Raw genomic sequence first — 24,886 nt, 5'->3', positions numbered from 1 at the left:
AATGATTATCCTAAGAATGTCTAACAACTCAATTATATAAAACTAAACAAAAAATTTCACTCTTATCTTCCACATTAATTTGAAGCCTTTGAAATCAGACTCTAAATCAAAACCAGCCATTTTTATCCTAAGAATGTCTAAAACGTATGCAAAGGTAAGAGTTTATGTTTGAAATGGTATGTTAGATGCATATATACGATGGTGTTCTATAGAAGAACCAATGTATAAGTCATTAATTCAATAGGTATACTAAAGGAATGATAATATATTTCATTAAATATATAAACCAAAATTAGTGAAACTCTATATTACAAACAACGGAAAATCGGGCTACACAAAGACTTTCCTATAATAATATTTTCAATAGTAATAGTTACGAAGTTATACAAATAATGAATAGGCAATATTAGGAAAACTAGGTGATAACCCGCGCCCTGCGCGGAATGAGTGATTAAAAGAGATTATTACTTTTAATCTATAGATATTATAAAGTAAAAATATATAGTCACAAATATTAGATATAAAAAAAATTAAACGAAATTATGCGGATTTATATACCGTAATTGGTTAGGTGTAAGTGAAGTATATTATATGGAAATAAATCTTTAAGCGTAAGCAAATATTTAAATAAATTTATTATAAATTTAAGATAAAACAACACATAGGAATATAATTATTACTTTCATAATAAAAATTATGATAATATGAAACGAAACATAGGTAATAGAATAATAAAATACAAAAGCAACAAATTATAAAAAAACAAATAAAAAAACTGATAAAACCACAACTAATGTGAAAAATGTCTTTAGAACTCTAGATTTGCAATCCTAGAAAGAGAAATAACAAAGAACTCAAGGCTACGTATTTATATACGTTAAATTAATCTTCTGAAATCAATCTCACCCTAATTATATAAAATATTCACTAATTATTACCACAAAATTTGCGCTTTAATCCCCTTCAAAAGCTTGCCTTAATACACGATAATAATAAATCAAAGAAGATCAAATTAGGTAAATACTATCATACACAAATGATGTAATCAATTCACTTTATTTTTAAACACTTGTAACGATATCACCTTCGATTTTGGGATGATATTTAAACAACAAAATCATGTGATATAATTTTTAAAATCTGAATACATAATCTAACTTTCTTTATATAGAAATGTAATTGCAGATGAATGCTTAATGATTATAAAAAATCAATCAATTAAAATTAAGAATTGATATGTAATTTAATTTGTCCAAGCAGAATAATCTAACTTTCTTTATATACAACCGTAATTGCTGGTAAATACTTAATGACTTTAAAAAGACAATCAATGAAATTTTTGAATTGATATCTAATTTAATTTGTCCAAGCGGGCTAATGAATTTTTCAAATTCAACATAATAACATACGTAGCTAACCTGTCAAGGTTATAGCTTAATACATCTTTTGATATATTCAATATAACTACATCTATAATGAGTTTATATATGTGAGGTTGATATAAAAAAAATTAACATATGACCATTGGACAATAAGGACTTCTGAAATAAAAAATATTAATACAAACCGTATAGAGCAAGCAGTCATATAGCTCCTTCTACATTTTGAAAATATTGAAATTGCCTTATAGTTGATATCATTTAAGTGAGACGAACATTCTTACTTATACAAAAACAAATTTATACTTGAGATTTCTATATTCTCAAAGATGATAGGCGTTTCGAGCTATATTCGATTTTTATTTGTACTTATATATCATAAAGATGATAGGCGTCTCGAGATAGATGATAAATATTTCTTGAACTAAAACCTGTGTTATACTACTTTTACTAAAATATATTTGTATCTACTTGATGGATATAGAAACCTAAGGAGACTACAAAAATCAATAATAAAAGAGACATTCTATCAATACGAAGGAGGCCGCGTGAGAAATGGGTTATCGGTTATATAGATAGAAATCATATAATATATTATGTTAAGCTATATTGTAATGAATAATGGCAATATATGTAATTAGTCTAATGAGGAGAGGGCTTTTAATTAAAGGGTATGAGAGTGATTCTAGTGTTGACACCTAATAAATGACAATTTGGTTAATAACACATGAGGTCAAGGTTAGTGTAAAATAATGCTCCTCAAATAATAAAAAAAGGGATATATGCATTGCATACCGAGGATTACTGTAATAGTATTAAACTATATTAGGGAAGAATGATGTAACTACATTTCATTTTGGACACTTGCTTTATATTATGGGCTTTTTGCAGAATTGACCTATAACTTAAAGTCAAACACAAAACTAACCTCCTTTTTTTTTGAAAATTGGTTTTGCACTATTCACCCCACAAGTTCATATAATTTACAAAAATGCCATCAATTTTTTTTTTCTTTTTTTTTCGAAAATGACATTTTTACTCTCTCATCCTCATCATTTTCAAGTAATTACAAGATTGCCATTGTCATCAATACCACAACCACCATGAACAACCAATTTGAAGCTCTTAATGCTCCCAAAATCGATTTACCCTTCTTCTTTTTCCATTCTTGTGAACTAAACACAACATATCTCTCACTTTCTCTCTACAATGAGCTAAAAAAACCCAAGATTTTGATTCTAAATTTTTTATGGTTCATAGAGTCATAGAAGCTAACGATTCTGGGTGGGTTACTTTCGTTTTTGATTCTGTGTGCTTGGAGAAGCCTTATGTATGCTAAGGAACTTATCTCACCAATTTAAGGTATGACATCAAGTTTTTTTCCAGATCTGTTCGTCAGACGACTTACTTGGGAAGTCGTCTGGCTGTAGACAACTTACCTGGAAGTCGTCTGGTCAACGCAGAGGTTATTTTTACAATTGACTTTGAAATCTGTAACCTGAGACGACTGAAAGTTAAGTCGTCTGTTTTTGTTTGGTTTCAAAAAAATTTCCAAAGAACCTAGACGACTTACATTTCAGTCGTCATAGGTTAGTTTTGCATTTGACTGGATAATTTCAGAAGTTTGACTTCCCCAGACGACTTAAATTTCAGTCGTCTGGCGAAAATTAAAATAATAATATTTTTTTAAAAGTAGACGACTTACAGTTAAGTCGTCATAGGTTAGTTTTGCAATTGTAAAAAAAACTTCAAAATTTAATTATACACAGACGACTTATAATTCAGTCGTCCACGAGACGACTTACTTGTAAGTCGTCCAGGATTTTTTTCCGAGATTCTGGTCAAACCTCGTAAATCCTGGACGACTTACATTTCAGTCGTCTCGTGGACGACTGAATTATAAGTCGTCTGTATATAATTAAATCTTGAATTTTTTTTTTCAATTGCAAAACTAACCTATGACGACTTAACTGTAAGCCGTCTACTTTTAAAAAAATATTATTATTTTAATTTTCACTAGACGACTGAAATGTAAGTCGTCCAGAAAAGTCAAACTTCTGAAATAATCCAGTCAAATGCAAAACTAACCTATGACGACTGAAATGTAAGTCGTCTAGCTTTTTTGGAGTTTTTTTTTTAGCCAAACAATAGTAGACGACTTATTTTCAGTCGTCCGAAATAACAGATTTCAAAGTCAATTGCAAAAATAACCTCTGCGTTGACCAGACGACGTATAGTTTAGTCGTCTGGACAACTTAGATTGAAGTCGTCCGCGTCTTCTCCGCTAGTTTTTAAGTCTTCTACGTTAGTTTTTGAATAACTTGTATTTTTAAGAGTGATAAGTAACTTCAAGATATGTAAAACTCATATTTACAAAATATGTTCTCTCCCTTAGTTTTACTAAATTTGACTAAGTTTTTCAACGCAAACTTATAATAAAATATGATATGCTTTGACTAGTTACTATTGTTTGTTTCCATCTCTTAAGTATTATTGTTATAGACAATAATGATGACTATTGTTATGAGTTGGAAGAAGGGTAAAAATGCTTCTTAAAATGTTGTATCAATATAAAGCTACCAACATTCTTGTTTATTAAGATGAGAAAAAGGCCATTGGAGTTTATTATTTCATATGAGAGATCCAAAGATAAGAAAAAGGCTACTGAAGTCTATTATTTCATTGATTTGTAAATGTGTAAACACATTGTTAGCACATTTAATACATCTTGGAAAACATTATTACTGATTTTACAAAAAATTCACAACTAAAAGAGTAGACATGCAATTCACAAAACAGACCACAAACAAAACTATTATAGATCATTCCTCTACAAAGACAAGCTTGGATTCCACTTGAGTAGACAAGACCACACGACTTTTAAGAAGTCCAGACGACTTCTAAGAAGTCCAGACGACTTCCAGGAAGTTCAGACGACTTTGTCAGAAGACTTTTAGGAAGTTCAGACGACTTCCAGACGACTTTACAGGAAGTCCAGACGACTTTACAAGAAGTCCAGACGACTTTACAGGAAGTCCAGACGACTTTGTCAGAAGACTTCCAAGAAGTCCAGACGACTTCCAGACGACTTCCAGATGACTAACAGGTAAGTCGTCCCAGAAGTCTTCCAGATCTGAAAAACTTGCATATTAAATCCAGATCTGAAAAATCTGCATATCCAAAAACGTTCAAATGGCTTAAAAACAGAAAAAATGAGTGAAAGATTAGATAAATCTACCTTTACAGAACACACAAAAATATCTAAAAATAATAGATCTACCTTTAAATTAGTGGAAGATGAGTACCATCTAATTAAAAACCTGCAAAAAAGATAGATTAGTAAGAAAGACATGAGACAAAACTGGAAAATTCATATAAAGTTTGGTGTTTTCAAGTCAAAGAGATTAGAGTGGGTTTGAAGAGTTTTGTTTGGGAAAAAAGTAAGAACTTTATACAACAAGAAGTTACCAAATGAAGAAAAATCAGACATAACAACTTACCAAAACGCTCAGATCTATTATGAAAGGGAGACTTCGTCAGAAGACTTCCATGAAGTCCAGACGACTTCCTGGAAGTCCAGACGACTTCCTGGAAGTCCAGACGACTTCCTGGAAGTCCAGACGACTTCCTGGAAGTCCAGACGACTTTGTCAGAAGACTTCCAAGAAGTCCAGACGACTTCCAGACGACTAACAGGTAAGTCGTCCAAGAAGTCTTCCAGATCTTAAAAACCTGCATATCAAACCCAGATCTGAAAAACCTACATATCCAAAAACGTTCAAATGACTTAAAAATAGAGAAAATGAGTGGAAGATTAGATAAATCTACATTTATAGAACACACAAAAATACATATCTAAAATTAATAGATTTACCTTTAAATTAGTGGAAGATGAGTACCATTTGATTAAAAACCTGCAAAAGAGATAGATTAGTAAGAAATACATGAGACAAAACTGAAAAATTCATATAAAGTTTGGTGTTTTCAAGTCAAAGAGATTAGAGAGAGGTTGGAGAGTTTTAGAATGATGAACATTACATTTTTGTTGCAGCCATTTGAGAGGAGGAGAGAGAATGTGTAAATTTTTCTTTATATAGGGAGACAAAAAATCCAATTAGGTTAAATATTTTTGACTCAGACGACTTCCTGGACGACTTACATTTCAGTCGTCTGGTGAAGAAATTAAAACAGACGACTTACATGTAAGTCGTCCAGAAGAGTTTAATATTTTTAGCGGGAAATTAAATATTTTTAGCGGGAAACTAAAATAGAAGACTTTCCAGACGACTTACAAGTAAGTCGTCTGGTTTAAATTATTTAAGCGGGAAAATAATTTTTAAAAAAAATTTAGGCGGGAATATTTGGACGACTTACATGTAAGTCATCTGTTTTAATTTCTTCACCAGACGACTGAAATGTAAGTCGTCCGAGTAAATTATTCAACAGACGACTGAAATATACGTCGTCCGAGTAAATTATTCAACAGACGACTGAAATATAAGTCGTCCACACCCTAAACATAACCCCTAAACTTAATTATCTAATTAAAGACTTCATAAAATCAAATCAAACTTGAAAAGTGTTTACTACACACATAAATAAACACATATAGGTGAAGACTAATTTTTGAAAAAAACATTTTAGTTTTCCAAAATCTAACCCTAACAATACATACAATACTACAACATATGTTTGCCAAACTCCTAAACCAAAGTATTTCATGATTCACTACTTCCACTCATCTATCTTCAAAACAAATCAATTTTATCATATCTTAATTTATATCACTTAAAACTGTTTATAATTACTTGATTTTTATTTTTCACGCATAAAAATATTTTTTACAAGATTTATAAATTATTTTTAAAATAAACTGGTACCAGACGACTTACACTTCAGTCGTCCAGACGACTTCCAACATCTCAGACGACTCAGACGATTTACTAGGGCTATATTCGTAAAAATGGCTTCTGTTTTTTTGTTTGGTCACAAGGGGTTGGGCTGTAATTTCACTAGGCTTTTAGGTTAGTTTTGCATTTGATTCAAGTTTGGGTATAGGTTTGGGGTTAAAATCAAGTTGTGGGTTAGTTTTGGCAAAAACCCCTTATATTATTTAGGTGAATCTTTGCATTGATCATTATTTTAAAAATATTCTTTCTTTCAAAGTAAATGACGGACCAAAATTTATGTTTTTTTTTAAATAAAAAAAAATCTTTCCTTTTAAGATTGAGTAGTTAGACTTGTAAGTGGCTACAAAAACGTTCGTTTAAATGACAACTTTCTCTTCAATTACAAAATTATGTTTCAATAACCCATATAAAAAGCTGAAAAGCAGAACAAAAAAAATCTAAATTAATATTGCAGTGGCCTAGTTAGTTAACCATCAATATGTTCTTGAATTTTGATATTATTAAAATAGTTTATATTGAAATGTCATTGATTATGCTGTTATACTGGACACATCTTTTTTAATAAAGTTCAGATTTTGATAAAGCATCTAGTAAATTTAGCTAGTGCAATGGCCTAGCTGAGAAGAATTGATAACATATCTTGTTATATAATTTTAAGAATTGTGTTTGAGACTACATGTTCTATGTGTTCATTTTAGCAGTTCAGTAGTGATTGAATAGCCACATTTTATCTTATGACCTTCTACTTGGCCATGACAACTGATTTTTGGTTTTCGTGGAAGTTATATAATGGAAAATTTCTTTTGCAGGTTATAAAATGAACCGCAGCCGTTAAAGTTTCATAAACGATGGACTTTTAAATGCTGCCGTCCTGGTCTTTCTACTTCATGTAATGGAAGAGTTCTTCTACAGATTAAATAATGTAATATGGATAGTTTAGAATCATGTGTGTAAGAAGCCCACAGGAATTAGAATAAAACCAAACGATATGCATGTTTATAAGTTTCGTATACATTTTTATTTACATTAATGTGACACCAATGACATTGTTATTAATTACTCTAGATATGAATGGGTATACGTAAAAAGAGGCTGAGAAGAACTCTCATGCTGACACATCAGCAAATGGCATGCTTATAAATATATTACACTTTAAATGTTATTCTTTTATTTTGCTTCTCTTTTAATAATAAAAAGATAAGATGATCAATTTATCATTATTCATCTTATCAAAAATCATCATCAACAATAACAAAAAAAAATTGTTATCCATGATAACATAAATCATATGAAGAATGTCTTTTGAAAAAACATTATTCACTCTATGCATTCCCTAGATTCTACACATGAAAGCGAAAGAGATGCTTGCCCACGAAATAATAATTGTTTCATTTTCATCACATCATTAAACTTTCAAATTTATAACAGTACATATATCAATACTTTCATTTGTTAGCAAGTAAGACTTCCAAAATCTTAATTATTTTCAATTTTTCGTTTAGATTTCAGTTTTCATATGTTAGATAATGGTTTATTTCTGATTGAGTTTACAGCTGATTGTAAAACATTTCTAATGACTTTATCAAGTAGAAAACGTCTCTAATATCAATATCGACTAGATCTTGACACGCACAACTGTGCATGTATTATTTCTAATTTTTATGTTTCACAAATATGGTTGTTCATATGTTTTTTTTGTGTTGTAAATTCCATTTGTTTATGACATGTATTATTGATATTCAAACAACTAAAGTGATATGTTAAATAAATCATTTGTTATCTGGTATTTATTTATAAAATTTACCATTTCCAAGTATATTTATGTATGTAGCATACAATTTGGATGATTTATATGTATTAATACATATATGCTAATAACAACACATTTTTCATAGTTTGGATTTTATTTTTTTCATTTATACAGATTGTAATTTATTTTATGTCCTATTTAGTTATAACACTTGTAATATTTGGTTAATTATCAATCAAAAATCATAAAGATAATTATTGGGCTATATCTAAAATGCTTTGTAAATATTATGGTGGTAAAAATAAAACGTACAATCTATTTAATTTATATTGGGATAGATTTCATTAGTCTAGTTTAATAAAGATAGGCTTTTATGAAATTAAACCAAAATATCAAAATAAAACAAATGCAATCTATTTCTATTAATTATTTAATTTCGATAATATTAGGCTGCTTTTAAAACAAAAACAAATTAAAACATATGCAATAAATAACCCCATCTTCTATGTTTTTTGGCGTAAAGACAACTAAATTTTTTTGAGAAATTGCCAAAAATATAATTTCCAAAGTACCATTTTTCATGTTTATACTAATCACTTTTATCATCATCTTTAATGAAGGGTAAAAGACATTTATAACCTTTTGATTAACTTGGACAAAAAAAAAAACAAATGGTTAACTAATCTAAACCCTAAACCATCAACTCTAAACCCTAAACCCCTAAACATCAATTCTAAACACTAAACCCCTAAACCCCTAAACCTTCAAATCTAAACCCTAAAACATCAACTATAAACCCTAAAACATCAACTCTAAACCCTAAACGTAAACCCTAAACCCTAAATCTAAACTTAAATCATCAACTCTAAACCCTAAACCATGAAACATCAACTATAAACCCTAAACCCCAAAATATCAACTATAAACCCTAAACTCTAAACCTTCAAATCTAAACCCTAAAACATCAACTCTAAACCCTAAACCCTATATTTTTCTGAAATTCGAACCATAAACCCTAAAACCCTAAACCTTCAAATCTAAACCCTGAAACATTAACTCTAAACCCTAAACGTAAACCCTAAACCCTAAAACCCTAAACCTTCAAATCTAAACCCTAAAACATCAACTCTACGGTTTTAGGGTTTAGAGTTTAGGGTTTAGGATTTAGGGTTTAGAGTTTAAGATTTAGAGTTGAAGGTTTAGAGTTTAAGATTTAGAGTTGAAGGTTTAGGGTTTAGGGTTTAAAGTTGATGTTTTAGGGTTTATGGTTATTTTTTTAGGGTTTAGGGTTTAGAGTTTACTATTTAGGGTTTAGGGTCTAGTGTTGATAATTTAGGGTTTAATGTTGATGGTTTAGGGTTTAGAGTTGAAGTTTAGGGTTTAGGGTTTTGGGTTTAGAGTTGATGTTTTAGGGTTTAGAGTTGAAGGTTTAGGGTTTAGGGTCTATAGTTTTTGTTTCGGGGTTTATGATTTAGAGTTGATGTTTCAGGGTTTAGGGTTCGTATTTAAAAAAAATCGGGTTTAGGATTGATGGTTTAGGGTTTAGGGTTCATATTTCAAAAAAAAATAGGGTTTAGGATTGATGGTTTAGGGTTTAGAGTTGAGTTTTAGGGTTTAGGGTTTGAATTTCGAAATATTATAATTCTAAAAAAAATTAAAAAAATAAGGCATAATATTTATTTTTTTAGATTTTTATTTATTTAAATATTTATTTATTATATATATAAAGAATAAGGGCATAATATTTATTTGCCACTTAATGAAAAAAATATTTTTGAAAATGTCTCTTTATTGGTGGTAAAAATGAAAAGTAATAGCGTAAAAGTGGTAAACATGTAATTTTCCCAATTTTTTTTCCTAACTAACTCTTCAGATTTCACCATAAGTTTTACGGATTGATAATAATTTAATAGCCTTGTCAATATATGATGCACGAAATCCCTTATATATTAATCGAAGATCATTTTAAAAAATATAACCTTAACTTTGTACTAATTAAAAAGAAATCATGCTTAGGTGTCACTTAATTAGGATGCCAATTTAGCTTGCGTGTCAGCTTAAGAATCAATTGAAAAAATGTTGGCACAAATTTAATTAATAGGGAACATTATATTAACTCAAAATATAAGAATCACGTATTGTTTCCTTAAATAAAAGCTACAAAATTACCTAATATTATTAACATATATATGACAATTAATGACTATGAATAATAAAGATTTGATAACAATTTTTGCATCTTTCTTTATTTTTGTTTAATTTTATATTATTAAAAAAAGTCACATTAACCATATAATAAAAAAATTAGATTTTTCTTACATGTTATATTTTGAATTTTTAAATGACTTTAAATTACAAAAATGAGGAAACCTTATATGTTAGATTTTTTTCTTATATGTTATATTTTTAATTTTCTAAAACGACTTTAAATTACAAAAATGTAAGTTTTCCTTAAACATACGATTAAAAGCATTAAAATTACATGTATCAATTCGATGGTTGATCTGAAACCTTTCAAAATCATATGAAAGATAAATGTCAAAATAATTTAACTGTGAAAATAATACTGTTCATTTTTTTTCAAGAATGTGTTAGGTGGAAAAAAAATAAAGATGTTGTGTCATATTTTTTTAATGTTCAATCCGATCAACCCATGATATATTAATTATAGTTTAGTTCCATAATTTTTAATAAAAATCGATCCGGTCCATCGGAAATAAATTATATAATAACAACAAAAAACATTGTATATGTATAAATAAAATGATCAAATATGTATATAAAATTATCGATAATTTATACAAATAAACTCACTCTGCAAAGCGCATGTCTTATCGCTAACTAATTGACAAGATTTTATGGATCACTAACTCAATGCTAACAAATATAGTTGGCATCACAAAATTAGTGGAAGTACTACGAAATTTTGAAAGTAGACAAATATTGTTTAAGGTAAACAATGAATATATTTCGTATCTCTAACACAATAAATCCATCTTGTAAAACTTTTAATAGTGGGCTAGCTCATCTCCATCTTCTCCCACTTCATATTGTAACCATTATTTGCAGAGATATCATCGGTATTGACTTGTGCAAGATAACAATAAAAACAAAAATTAATTAGATATGACATGAGCAGATTTTTTAAAATGACAATTTCTAAGGATTTATATAAATGCAACTAAGATATGAAGAACAATGATCACACGTCTAAGGATTTTTTTAAAAGAATTTTGTAAAACTTGAAACAATGGGTATTTTCTAAAGATTTGTATATATACAGTTAAGGATACCGAAGAACAAAAAATGTTATGTTTTTTATAGTGGATGGTCTAAAGTTAAGGATAAAGGTACATAAAATCAAATAGTATGTATGTGTTGGCAATATAAGAAACGATATAAACGATTTTCTGGTTAAATACATTACGAGAAGTTTTTCAATGCTTATAGCATTTAGTTTGAGCTTTTTATATCGAAGGTCCATTTAAAATGAAAAAGTTGACTTCTATTTATTGTCACAAGGCCAAGGAGAATAAGACCAAAATTCCTTAAAGCCCAGCCTACCGAAGAGCACTAAAACTCAGCCCATCTTAGAGAGGGATGTGGTACTCCGTTTTGACCTAGTTATTTTCCAACCGTTGTCACTATTTACAAATTGATATCTTTCCATAAAAAAGGCGATTTCACTTCAAGTGGTCGGAGAAAATCAAATAACACGCGCGAGTAGACAGCCGTTAGATGGAAAACTCGAAAAGACAGCTTTACCCCGAAACCAAAATCAAAAAGATTATAAATACATATCGTAAAACCCTAAACTGAAAAATATCTTCAAGCAGCTGTTGCCTCTCTGCCTTCACTCTTAAACCTAGCAGTCTCTCTTCTCAAATTCGCCATGGGTAAAAAATCCGCCACCAAGGTAAGCTTCTTCTCCTTCTGGGTTTTCTAATTAGCTCTCCTTCCTTCTCTTAAGATTGTAATGACACATTGCTTCAGGTTGAAGCAGCACCTGCTGCCATTAAGGCCACCAAGCCTTTGAAGAAAGGTATGAACCTTGAGCGTTTTCGTTTATACATTGCTCCTACTTGTACATTTTGATGGATAAAGTTATTTAATTTAGTTTACCCATCTCCTTATTACCTTGTTCATTTGTTTGTTTTGGAATGTGTCTGTCATAGGATATAATATACTTGCTTATATGTACTTATAATCTTGACATTTCAGCTCCTTTGTTGATACAGGTTGTTTTATGTTGAAGGGGTTGCTTGGTTTTAACTTTGTATGCTTTTCTGATATAGTTCGTATTTAATTTTTAACAATGCCCCTGCTTATTTTGGACTATTTGAAGTATATTGACTGTTTAGTCTCGATATATATCCTATTGTGTTGAAGGGGATGCTTGGCTTGGTTTTAACTTTGTATGCTCCTATTCTTCAGGTAAGAGAGATCCTGAGGATGATTTGGACACCAAAGTGAACCTAAAGAAGCAGAAGAAAGATGTGATTGCTGCTGTTCAGAAGGAGAAAGCTGAGAAGAAGGTGCCTAAAAAAGTTGAGAGCTCTGATTCATCTGACTCTTCTGATATCGAGGAAGAAGTCAAGGTATTGTAGTGCCCTGTTCTTGTTTGAAGTACCCTATGAGGCATGTTGCTATAACCTTGTATTCTGGTTTTTGAAGGAACCCGCACCTAAGAAGGCCGTTGCTTCTACTAACGGAACTGTTGCAAAGGATGACTCATCCTCTGAGGAAGAATCTTCAGACGAGGTCAACTTTCTATTACTATCCAAGTTTAGTTTGATATCCTTGGATATTTGTTGACACACCATCTATTTTCAGGAAGAAGTTGCAGCTACCAAGAAACCTGCTGCAGTTGCTAAAAATGGCTCAGTGAAAGCTAAGGCAGAGTCCTCGTCTGAGGACGACTCTTCTGATGAATCAGATGATGAATCTGAGGTGACAAGTTTATTCTTATATCTTCATTTTTCTATTTGTATATTCTGCATATATATATATATATATATATTCCAAAATGGTGCCTAATTACTCAAGTATTGATATAGAAACCTGCTGCTAAGAAGGCAGCTCCTGCTACTACCAAGGCTGCCAGCAGTGCTGATTCATCCGAGGAAGATTCTGATGAGGTTAGCTATATATATATATATATATATATATTCCAAAATGGTGCCTAATTACTCAAGTATTGATATAGAAACCTGCTGCTAAGAAGGCAGCTCCTGCTACTACCAAGGCTGCCAGCAGTGCTGATTCATCCGAGGAAGATTCTGATGAGGTTAGCTTATGTACTTTAACGAGATCATCAAGCAGCTTTTGATGTATTATATTTGATTCATTGACCATGTGTTTAACATTTTGCAGGAAAGTGAAGATGAAAAACCTGCACCTAAAAAGGATAGCAGTAGTGATGATTCTGATTCTGATGAATCAGAGAGTGAAGATGAGAAAGAAACCCCGAAGAAAAAGGTGAGAGCAATGTTTACTTTCCATTATTTTGAACAGAAGCTGTATTGCTGTTTGCTGATTGAAAGTTACTCCATTCTGTTTTATAAAAACAGAACTCTGATGCTGAAATGGTGGATGCTGAGCAGAAACAGGTAAGAATCCCATTGTAGTTGCTTTAATGTCTTTGCTTTGTATTGATTGTGCTTTTTGTCTTTCAGCTTAAGACCCCATCGACTCCTGCTACAGGAGGATCGAAGACACTCTTTGTTGCCAATCTATCATTCAATGTTGAAAGATCAGATGTGTAAGTAGCATCGTTTTAACTATCTCTTTCTCTTGTCTAGTTGTTTATTTGTTCATGGCCTTACTTAATTTTTATCCTCCACATACAGTGAGAATTTCTTCAAAGATGTTGGCGATGTTGTTGATGTCAGATTTGCCATGTCAAAAGACGATGGCAGGTTCAGAGGCTTTGGCCATGTTGAGTTTGCTACTGCTGAACAAGCACAGAAGGTGAGGCGGTTGTTTTGGCTTATGATGAAGGATTTAAAAGGTTGATTGCGGATTACTAAGTCGTTTGTTCGTAGGCACTGGAACTTCACGGCACATCCATGCTTGGTCGTGATATTCGTCTTGATGTTGCTCAAGAGAGGGGAGAGAGACCCGCATACACTCCACAGAGCGGGTATATTGATTTTTTCTATTCATGTCTTGGATTGTGTATTATGTTCTTGTGTTTATAGTATTCTCTTTGGCAAATTATTGCAGTGCCGGTGGTAACTTCAGAAGCAGTGGTGGTGGAGGTCAATCGATTTTTGTTAAGGGATTCGACTCTTCTCTTCCTGAAGAAGACATCAAGAGCGCATTGAGTGCGCATTTTGCTTCATGTGGAGACATCACGAGGGTTTCTGTTCCCTGTGACCGTGAAACCGGAGCTTCCAAAGGGTTTGTGACTAACTCCTCTCCACTTTATTACCAGTTTTGTGAATGTTCTCTCATATGCTAAATTAAACAGATTGGTTTTTTTTTTACAGAATTGCTTACCTTGATTTTAAAGACGGCACAGACAAGGCGTTTGAGCTTAATGGTAGTGACATGGGAGGATGGAGTATTGTTGTTGATCAACCGAGGGAGAAGAGTAGTGGCGGATTCGGTGGTGGCGGAAGGAGCGGTGGTGGTCGTTTTGGTAGTGGAAGGAGCGGTGGTGGTAGAGGAAGAGATAGTGGCCGTGGTCGTTTTGGTGGTGGAAGGGGCGGTGGCAGAGGAAGAGATGGTGGCCGTGGATTCAACAGACCTAGTTTCTCAGGTAACTTGATCTTGTTTCTTGAATCTTGATATTAAATAACTAGCTTCTCACTAATTCATGGTTTATTTTGGCAGGTAAGAAGACCACCTTTAACGACGAGTAGAAGCTTATATGTAGAAGAAAATGCTCTTCTTATGTTTTTAACTTATGATACTTCACTTCCTTTCTCTATTGTTTCAGTTTTGTTTCTGTTCTAGTTATGTTTTTGTCCGAACCTTCAATTTTTGTTTGAGTGTTAAATCAAGCTCAATCTTGAGTTCTTTTGGTGTTATATCATTTTCTTTCTTCGATTCCTTCACTAGGTAGGCAAAAATAATTATCTCTCAAGGGACACAAATTTACATTTCTCAGATTTAGTCTCAACTTGGTTGGCTATTTTCAAATCTCACACAATGCATAAACAAAAAAAAAAAAAAACAAAAAGAAGGAAAATGGAATCTTAATTAAAAGAAAAGGATTAGTAGTAACTTAGGACAGAGACCTTAGCTTGAGGACCACCTTGCACATAGACAAAATCGTAAGCTTGCCCTGCTTTCAAAGTCTTTTGCCACTGAGGAAGCTGGTAAGTATTCTTTTGCCCTGTTGGGTTAAGTCCCCATATAGGTCCTGTGAGATCTTCAATCTTAAGCTTGAGGCCTGATATCGGTTTCTGAGAATTGTTCTTGATGATCACTTTGTGTCTGTAGTACCTCGTGTTCCAGGCCATCCAATTTGCAGTTATTGAATGAAGAAACTCGATTGGTGCACCTGATTGCTTTGGAGTGTATGTTGTTGTTGCTTTGTAAGCTGAAGTTGTGGATGAGTGTGAGAGAAAATGAGAATCAGACACTGCAGAAAAGTTACAAAAGAAGCTGCAAGTAAAAAATATCAACCTGGTGGTTTTGGTGTTTGGTAAGGTTTAGAATATCCTCCTCCATAAGAACCTACAAAATTCCAAAACATTAGTTGATGATCCATTGAACAAAGAATTATTTGAGCACAAGGTTTACCTAATTTTCCAGAGAGTTTAGCGAATAGACCAACGAGTGGAGCTGTTCCAGACAATGTTGGTTCTGTCTGCTCGTAGTTTGTCCGGTCATCGGAATAGTAATCATTCTGGTCTGGTCCACCAACAAGAGCACCATAGATAACATTCGGATCAGCTTGAGCCCTTCTATACCAAGAATCATATCCTTGTACACAGTTCACAGTAGACCGTTGAATAAAGATTGAAGGGATCGAAGCGCCTCTATGGTGAACTCGGATTGGATATTTTGGTCCATATCCAACTAAGTAACTCATCCCTTGACGGTTCTTTCCAAGAATATAATCAGCCTGCATGAGAAAAACTCGGTTAATACATTTAAAATCACTTGAGAAATGGTTTTGTGTTCGTGAAGATTTGGTTACCTGAGATCTTGAAAAGTCTAGAAGTGCTTGAGGCGGCACTGAACCATCAGGACAGTTGAGTTTAGCGTTTGCTGCAGATAGATAATCCGAATAAATCGCAAGAAGAAATGCAGCCGCAGATGCATATTGCAGATTGTTCCACTCTCTAACATACATCAAACCACCTGAATTAACAACACCATTTAACTTTCATAGCTTAGTATTTTTTAAAATAAATTGAAATTTGTAAATCGACCCGGGAATAAGGATTTCGATTAGACTATTAAACTTTCGTTACTTGGACTTGAAGTTAGATTTGTTTAATATTTTAAGTTATAGGAGTTAACTTACCAGGAGTTGTTTGAATATTGTAGCCACCATTCTTCTTGAGACAAGCACAAGCGAAGTAATCAGCTTTCATCTGATACTGCTTCAAGGTCGAAGTATACGCACCACCTTTACCTTCTAACAAGATCTATGCAAACATACAGAAATCAAACATGGATCAAGATTAGTCTTCTTGAAACTTCAAGAAAACAACATTCTTGAAGAAACCAGTAGGTTTACCTTGGAGAGAAGGACTTGAACACCGGCGTATTTGTTATCCCAAGAGAATTCTTTCATTCCCCAGCCGGTTCCACCCATGTAACCAGCATTATTTACAGCATACTTCAAGTAATACTCGTCCCCGGTGGCACGGTGTAGCCAAGCCGCAGCCCAAAGAAGCTCATCCTTCAAAACATTAACACAATATAGACATTATTTATTGTACTGAAACAATATTCAATGGAAAGAGAGAACTGGAAGCAAAGATTTTGAGAGATCAGATCAAAAGGGATTTACCGAGTAACCAGATGACATGTAGAAAGCTTTTGCATTTGGGATTGAATCAGTGTATAATCCTCTGTATTTGTCAGCAAATGAGAAGAGCTGAAACACAACAATAGGTTTCCAAAATATTCAGAATCTAAATTCATATTCTTAGCAAAAAACAAAGTTCAGAATCTAAGCAGAAACGGATCCATAACATAAGACTGAATATATAAACTGAACCGGACTCATAATCAAAACCGAACCAGAATTTGGACAAACATCAAATTTAGTGTGCCCGAATCCAATAAACCTAAAATAATTGTCTTACCGTATCAAGTATCAAGTATCAAGTATCAACTACACTAGAAAACCAAAATATGCAAACCAAGCAGAACAAATAACTAAATACCCAACATACCCAAAACCATGATCATTAACCAAACCAATATAAACCAAACCGAAATTAAAACAGATAACCAAACCAAAATTAAGAAAAAGCGAACCTCTTTGGCATGAGTCAAGAGGATAGCAGAATAAGAGGAGTTATACGGCTTGAAAGCTAAAGAAGCAGCGGCTAAAGCAGCAGCGGTTTCACCAGCCAAGTCTGAGCCAGGATGGTACTGGTCAAGCTTATAAGCTGTTCTTGAAGTGGTCATGTCCTCCGCTCGCTCCCAACAGTAGTGATCAGATTTTCCATCTCCAACTTGACCCCATAGAACATTAGGCTGAGGATGAGCCTTGATGAAATAATCAGTACCCCATCTGATTGACCACAATGTCTGTTGCATTTGGTTCGAACCGGATAGCTCCTTCTGGTTATCAACCGCAGCCCACGATAGCATTGTTACTGCGAAAGCCATTGGTAAACCGAATTTCACATGGTCTCCTGCATCATAATATCCTCCCTCCAAACTCACCTGTTCAATCATATATATATAATACCAACGTCAATATCATTATATACAAATAGTATTAGCATCATCATTAGAAATACAACTCAACAAATGCTAATTTCGATAATTAGTTTGCAATGACCATCTCACGGAATAAATCATATTCTGATATATATTAGGTGTATGTCCAACTATATAATATACGAATTAAGTGTATGTTATATATGGACTTACGCCTTGAGCAAGACCATCCGCGAGACCAGAATGGCTACGCCATTTGACACGTTGGGCAGCTGGCAACTTCCCTGACCGTTGAGCCTCAAAGAACAAGAATGTCTTGTCCAGGGCATTTCCATAATTGTAATACTCCGCTGCTGCAGTGGCTGCCCCGAGGAGAACGGTCAGTAAAAGGTTTAAGCCGAACAAAGACCCACCAAACTTACTCATTTCTCTGGATCAATGTTACTTTAGGTTAACTTCTCTCTCCCAAAAAATGTTCTCTGTTCAGAATTGTGATGTGATTAAGTGTATATAAATAGAGAGAGATGTTTTGTCTGTGACTTTGGTGTGAGAGAGGAATGTAGAGAATCAAATAGGTACATAGTTTTGCCCGAATAATCATTGTCTTTGTCTTACTTGTGTTCGTGTGTGTTTTGTGCGTGTTTGATAATAGTTATGGCCTTCACGTTTTGTTAGAGCTTCTCACGTTGTACTTTTAAGACTTTTGTGCAGAAGCTGAACCAACATTGAGTTGCCACGTGTATTTATTGTTAGCCGTTTGATGAACGTGATATTGACCATATATTTGAATAGAAATAGATGAATGTATCTTGTAATGCAAAAAGTCAACAATAATATTTTGGTTGATTTTTGTTAAGGCGTCGATGGACAAGTTCCATTCGTGGTATTCACATCTTGCAATTATTTTCTCCCGATTTAATCATATGTTCTGATGTTCGTAATTTATAGTTTTATTTTGTCGGTTTGTTTAACATGTAAACAAAGCTATAATGTTGAATGATAATATTAAGAACGAGGAGAACATAGGCTATGTTACATAGCTAGACTGAAAAATAACAACACCTAGATCCTTGTTCTCTCCGTGATCTCGTTATGACTCGTTAGGAACTGACACCATTGATCCAGAATCATATGCGTAAATTGGTTGTATGCCTCCATCTGAAGCAGCACTTAAGCAATCATACAACGTTTTTTTCATATTCTGGTTTATTCATCGCCATCAATCTCTTTAACGATGGGACATGAGGCTTCTTATCCTTAGGTATAGAACCGGGTTGAATAGTGTCAGTGCTTGAAGTAGTGAACAAGTTAGACCGGCTTTGAATAGAAAGTCTTGGCCTATACTTAATTTTTTTTGCTCAACATCGAGAATTGACCCCCTTGGACACTTTCATTGATATTAACATCTGACGATCACTACAACAAAACAGCGGTATTCTGACGGACATTCCGACGGAAAATGAAATCGTCGGAATATACCGAGGAATTTCCTCGGAATATACCGACGGAATTCCGAGGAAATATCAATCCGTCGGAATATTCCGAGGAAATTCCGAGGAAAAATGTGTTCCTCAGAAAAAACCGATGAATTCCGAGGAAATATTATAGCCGTTGGAGAGCTGTTGGGGGATTTTACAAAATTCCGAGGAAATTCCGACGAACTAGCCTTTTCCGTCGGAATTCCGTCGGAATTTCCTCGGTCTGTCGGCAGGATTTAAACTATAAATACAAGCACTCCTCTTCCTCTTCATTCACTCCATATCTTCATCCTCCCTCTTACTCTATTTACACACGAATTTGATTCATAAAAAATATGTCTTCTTCAAATTATTTTCGTTCTTGGATCGATCGACCTCATTTGGATCCGAACACGAGATTGCTTACGGAAGAATACCAACGAGGTATAACCGAATTCATGGGGTTAGTTCACCGAGAACCGGAAGCAAAAACATGTATGTTAAGATGTCCTTGCTCTAATTGTAAAAATAGAAAGGTTATTAAAGAGTGGGATGTTTGGACTCATCTATATTTGAGTGGGTTTACACGAAGTTACAAAATTTGGTATCATCATGGGGAAACTGATTATGAACATGGTAGTACTAGCGAACCTCAGCCAGCGGTTAGATTAGAAGAACCAATTAGAACGGATGTAGATTATGGTGTAGGTACTGAGCAGATGGTAAATGATCATTTTAGAGGGGAAGATTTACCCAATGCACAAGCTAGGAGATTTTATGATATGTTGGATGCTGGAAAGCAACCATTGTACGAAGGTTGCAGAGATGGTCATTCAGCTTTATCATCTGCTACAAGATTGATGGGCATTAAAACAGATTATAATTTGGCTGAAGACTGTGTGGATGCGATTGCTGATTTTGTAAAAGGTATTCTACCTGAGGATAATGTAGCTCCTGGTTCATACTACGAGGTTCAGAAACTCGTAGCTGGTCTTGGTTTATCGTATCAGGTAATAGATGTATGCAGCGACAACTGCATGATTTATTGGAGGGCGGATGAACAGCGGGTTACATGCAAATTTTGTGGAAAGCCTCGTTATAAAGATACGAGTGGAAGAGTTCCAGTGCCATATAAAAGGATGTGGTATTTACCTTTGACGGAAAGGTTGCAGAGGTTGTATCTGTCTGAACGCACAGCGCAACCAATGAGATGGCATGCGGAGCACTCAACAGATGGTGAGATCAGACATCCTTCAGATGCAAAAGTGTGGAAGCATTTCCAATCAAAGTATCCCGACTTTGCGTATGAGAGAAGAAATGTCTACCTTGGATTATGTACTGATGGTTTCAGTCCGTTTGGCAAGAGTGGAAGACAGTATTCTCTATGGCCCGTCATTCTTACACCATACAACCTACCCCCAAACTTGTGCTGCGACGAGAGTTTTTGTTTCTCTCGATTCTCGTTCCCGGACCAGAGCATCCTAAGAGATCACTTGATGTGTTTCTTCAGCCACTAATATATGAGTTGCAACAACTATGGGCTCAAGGTGCTGAAACATACGATGTTTCGTGTAAAGAAAACTTTCAAATGCGGGCAGTACTAATGTGGACAATAAGTGATTTTCCAGCATATGGTATGTTGTCTGGATGGACAACACATGGAAGGCTATCATGTCCATATTGTCAAGATAACACTGATGCTTTCCAACTAAAACACGGAAGGAAAACGTGTTGGTTTGACTGTCACAGGAGATTCCTACCACCTGATCATCCATATCGTAGGAGTAGGAATTTGTTTACGAAGAACAAGAGGGTGTTTGACAGTTCACCTCCGGAAATTTGTGAGAAAGATTTGAAGATACAACTAAGAGATTTTGGTGCAGAAAGGACGCCAGACGTCGGTGGACATGAGCGTTTTCCGGTAGATGCTGTTGGAGAACTACATAACTGGCACAAAAAAGTATTTTCTGGGATCTGCCATACTGGGAGGATCATCTGCTAAGGCATAATTTAGATGTCATGCATATTGAGAAGAACTTTTTTGACAATCTCATGAACACGATCCTTAATGTTCAAGGTAAAACAAAGGATAATTTGAAGTCAAGACTGGATTTAGTCGATATATGTGCTCGTTCAGAACTTCATGTTGATGAGAATGGTAGGGCTCCTTTTCCCATATACCGACTTGATGCAGAGGGAAAAGATGCGTTCTTTGATTGGATTTCAAACGATGTGGAATTTCCAGACGGTTACGCATCAAATTTGCGTAACTGTATCGACAGAAAGGAAGGAAAGTTTACTGGCTTGAAAAGCCACGATTGCCATGTAATGATGCAGCGCCTCCTTCCGTTCGCCTTCAAGGAACTATTACCACGAAATGTTCATGAAGCAATTGCAGGGATAAGTGGTTTCTTCCGCGATTTATGCACGAGATCAGTGACTCTTGAAGGTATTGAAAATTTGAAAACTAACATAGCTGTGATTCAGTGCAACCTTGAGAAGATATTTCCTCCCTCATTTTTTGATGTTATGGAGCATCTTGTTATTCACCTGGCAAGAGAATTGGAACTTGGTGGACCTGTGCAGTATAGATGGATGTATCTGTATGAGCGGTATATGTTCCATTTGAAGAAGATGGTGAAAATTTAAGTAGGGTGGAAGGTTCTATAGTCGCACAGATGATCAATGAAGAAACTTCAAACTTTGCCGAGTACTACTTTCCAGCAGAAGTTCAGACCAAAAACAGAAGACCTGCTCGGCATGATGATAGAGGCGAACGGGCAACATATCATGTTACGGTTCCAGACATTTCACAGACGTTGGACGACTTAGCGGAAAACCAAAGGACCGTCGACTTACTGAGCAGGAGCGCAGTCATTTGCAAACATATTTGCTCACCAACTGCGAAGACGTTCTTCAATATGAGAGGTAAATAAATGAGCTTACAAATTTTTATTTTAACAAGTTGAAATTTAAATCTTAATTAATTACATTATTGTCATCATATACAGGATTTTCATGGCAGAAAAGCGGTTCGAGTATAGATACGCCACAGAGGACGAACTAGAAGAAATGAAGCAGAGAGAATTTACTGGATGGATGTTTACTTATGTGAGTGCTTTAAACAAATTAAAATATATTTTATCACATATTTATACTAATTCACATTTATTGATATAACATATATATATGTGCTATTAATAGGTGTCTGCTGGTTTGGCCAGAGGTGAAACATTTGACGATTGGATACGTGAGATGGTCGTTGGACCAAACTTTGTTGTGAAGTCATATTTCGAGGAACACTTGATATAACCTCTTTCCTGGATATTAGTTATTGGTTTATCTAGCAAGGCAAAGCTGAATACGAATTAAAAACTACTCAAAACACAACCAAATAAAACGAAGAAGAAACCATGTAAAAGAAATACGAACTCATAATTAAGAAAAAAAATAAAAAACTAAGTTCAAAATTAACAGAAAATAAGACCATAAAACGTTAGAATAGAAAAGAAAATAAAATAGCGCGGTCGGAAATCAAATGGCAAACTGGCCGGTGATAGCTCTACTCCTCGTCTCCTGCTCCAGATGTTCCTGCATCTTTGGGTCTCTTGGACCTCTTTCTTACCCTGTGTGTACCACTCGAACCCGAACCAGAGCTGGATAGAGAGTTGTCCCGATGAACTACATCATCCTTTTGGCAACGACACGGCCTGATACGTGAAATGGCAGCCCAGATCTTGTGTAGCATGTCGTTGTTTGTCTTTATGCTCTGATCTCTCCAATATTGTTGCTGGCGCGAAGTGGCGTTCGGTGGAAGCTCTTGCAGCTTGTACTGGCTTGAGTCTGATGGGAGTAGCTGATGGGGTTGTGAATCATCTGGAATGGCTTGTGCAGCCTCATCTTCTCCTTCTTCATCAACCACGGCCTTGCCTTTGGTCTGATATTTTGGCGTGAAGAAGGATGGCTTGTCTACTAGTGCGGTAGCAGGGGGTAGGAACTCAACTGCAGCCTCTGAAAGTAGAGCAGTCAGGCCGATCTGAGGCAGGTGGCAGTAGAGTGTTTCTTCGCTCGGTCCTGGAATACGTAGACGTAAGGACCATCCCGATCGATCCTCGAGTGGGGACCAGCTATGAACTCCTACTTACTAGAGAAATGAAATCCAGGTAGTTCCAAGCAATGTTGTTTGATCTGTCCAGTGCTACCTGATGGTTCTCGCAGTCTACACCCACATGTGTAAGGATCCGAGTAATCACTGCACCAAATCCACATGCACTGCTCTTGGATTTGGTTACTTTCCCCTTGTATCCTGCTAAGTTTGCGGCCAGCACCGCTCCCATGTTGAAGGCAGTAGCAGGTGGGAATGTAGAGTTTCCAAATGCCGGTAGCAAATGCCTCACACCTTGGTACAGGAGGCACAACTCCCATTGCGTGACTGATGCAGCTGTGGTTGTCCCGTATAGCAATGAGCCAATGAGGCATGTGGCATATCTCAGTACTGGGCTCCGGATAAGTGACTCCTTTGCCTGAGAAGATTTATAAACCCCTGTGCCAATCGTTTCCCAGAAGTTCAACAGCTCTGAAATCCAATAAAGACCAGATGTCTCTCCCCTGCACTCAATCCAAATAGTCCACAGAGGTCTGTGAAAGATACCTCAAAGTATACTTTATGCACTACGAATGCCAGAAAACCTTCCTGATGGCTATCATCGGGATGGCTGACGTATGTGGATGCTATGAACTGGCGTACCAACTCCGGATAAGTGGGTTCGTTGAGGTTGCATAGTTGGCCTAGACCCATGGTTCTTTGAACAACCCTTCAATGTCTGATTTGATTCTCAATATTGTCATCGTCTCAGGACATGCAGTGTGTAGCCGGAACGGCTACCTTCTTCATGTTGTTGTAGTGGGTGGTATCAGACTTATCCCACTTCTTGGCCTTTGCTTTCTCTCGCTGAGACGAACCCTCTTCTTGTGTGTTCTTCTTTGCTGATATTTTCGTGCGCGTCATTCTCTTACAAAATAGAATCATTGCTCTCAACATGGTTATAATCAATTAAGAACTCAAATCAACATGAAAATGAAAGGCGAAATCGAGTTGTGATAAAAAAAACCAAATTGAAAAAAATCTCAATCCCTAAATCATCTCAAATCCTGTTCCAAACTCGTTGATCACAGACAATTGTGTTCTATTCCATGTTAAACATCTGTTTCATGCATATTTGATCAAGGAATCAACACGGAAATAAGAAATTCACAAAACCCAAAAAATTGCTCAAGAACACGATTTCAGAATGTGGAGATTCGCGGAGTATATACCTGTCTTAGGGTGAAAACGAGTGTAGGAATCAGTTAGGAGCTCGAGAAAAATCAAGGGGAATAGAGCCCAAAATTGTTTCAATCGGATGATATAGAGAGGGAAAAGGGGGGGGGTCGAATTATAGGGACATCGGAGGGGATAAGAGATTTTGAGGTTTTGATCCAAAAGTCGGGTTTTGCCTTATCAATCTGTTTCCCGGCATCACGCATCGATCGA

At 34.9% G+C, this 24,886-nt stretch overlaps 2 protein-coding genes across 4 annotated transcripts; one reads left to right on the top strand and one right to left on the bottom strand.

Moving 5' to 3' along the window:
* Positions 1–11,770: 11,770 nt before the first annotated feature.
* LOC106431068 (nucleolin 1) lies at positions 11,771–15,072 on the top strand. Of its 3 annotated transcripts, none has more exons than XM_022711218.2 (15): positions 11,771–11,954; positions 12,032–12,080; positions 12,473–12,636; positions 12,713–12,781; positions 12,953–12,988; positions 13,096–13,176; positions 13,245–13,325; positions 13,412–13,516; positions 13,609–13,647; positions 13,714–13,799; positions 13,888–14,008; positions 14,083–14,180; positions 14,264–14,440; positions 14,530–14,801; positions 14,876–15,072. In XM_022711218.2, exons 1-15 carry the CDS (start codon positions 11,931–11,933, stop codon positions 14,902–14,904), a joined length of 1,431 nt encoding a protein of 476 aa, XP_022566939.1. In that variant the 5' UTR covers positions 11,771–11,930; the 3' UTR covers positions 14,905–15,072. The 3 variants fall into 3 exon arrangements, with proteins under 3 accessions (XP_022566939.1, XP_013727330.1, XP_013727329.1); XM_013871875.3 differs by having other exon boundaries at positions 11,773–11,954; positions 12,713–12,799; positions 12,872–12,988; XM_013871876.3 differs by lacking the exon at positions 13,245–13,325 and having other exon boundaries at positions 12,713–12,799; positions 12,872–12,988.
* Positions 15,073–15,124: 52 nt separating this feature from the next.
* Positions 15,125–18,604, bottom strand: LOC125587009 (endoglucanase 5-like). The gene is made up of 9 exons (XM_048757075.1): positions 18,110–18,604; positions 17,486–17,899; positions 17,013–17,099; positions 16,737–16,901; positions 16,521–16,644; positions 16,191–16,354; positions 15,791–16,115; positions 15,674–15,724; positions 15,125–15,587 (listed from the first exon to the last, which is right to left on the bottom strand). The coding sequence occupies exons 1-9, from the start codon at positions 18,320–18,322 to the stop codon at positions 15,259–15,261; spliced, it is 1,872 nt and encodes a 623-aa protein (XP_048613032.1). The 5' UTR covers positions 18,323–18,604; the 3' UTR covers positions 15,125–15,258.
* Positions 18,605–24,886: the final 6,282 nt, after the last annotated feature.

The sequence above is a fragment of the Brassica napus genome, chromosome C5, assembly GCF_020379485.1.
Source record: "Brassica napus cultivar Da-Ae chromosome C5, Da-Ae, whole genome shotgun sequence".
Lineage (NCBI taxonomy): Eukaryota > Viridiplantae > Streptophyta > Magnoliopsida > Brassicales > Brassicaceae > Brassica > Brassica napus.
The sequence above is the reverse complement of the archived record's forward strand: the minus strand, read 5'-3'. Positions and strand labels throughout refer to the sequence as shown.

Excerpts from the sequence above, each read along its gene's own strand:
- LOC125587009 (XM_048757075.1), bottom strand. The coding sequence starts at position 18,322 with ATGAGTAAGTTTGGTGGGTCTTTGTTCGGCTTAAACCTTTTACTGACC. Across the intron at positions 17,900-18,109 it reads CGGATGGTCTTGCTCAAGGC|GTGAGTTTGGAGGGAGGATA; the intron begins GTAAGTCCATAT and ends ATGATTGAACAG. Across the intron at positions 15,588-15,673 it reads CCAAACACCAAAACCACCAG|CTTACAAAGCAACAACAACA; the intron begins GTTGATATTTTT and ends CCACAACTTCAG.
- LOC106431068 (XM_013871875.3), top strand. The coding sequence starts at position 11,931 with ATGGGTAAAAAATCCGCCACCAAG. Across the intron at positions 12,800-12,871 it reads AGGAAGAATCTTCAGACGAG|GAAGAAGTTGCAGCTACCAA; the intron begins GTCAACTTTCTA and ends ATCTATTTTCAG. Across the intron at positions 13,177-13,244 it reads CCGAGGAAGATTCTGATGAG|AAACCTGCTGCTAAGAAGGC; the intron begins GTTAGCTATATA and ends GTATTGATATAG.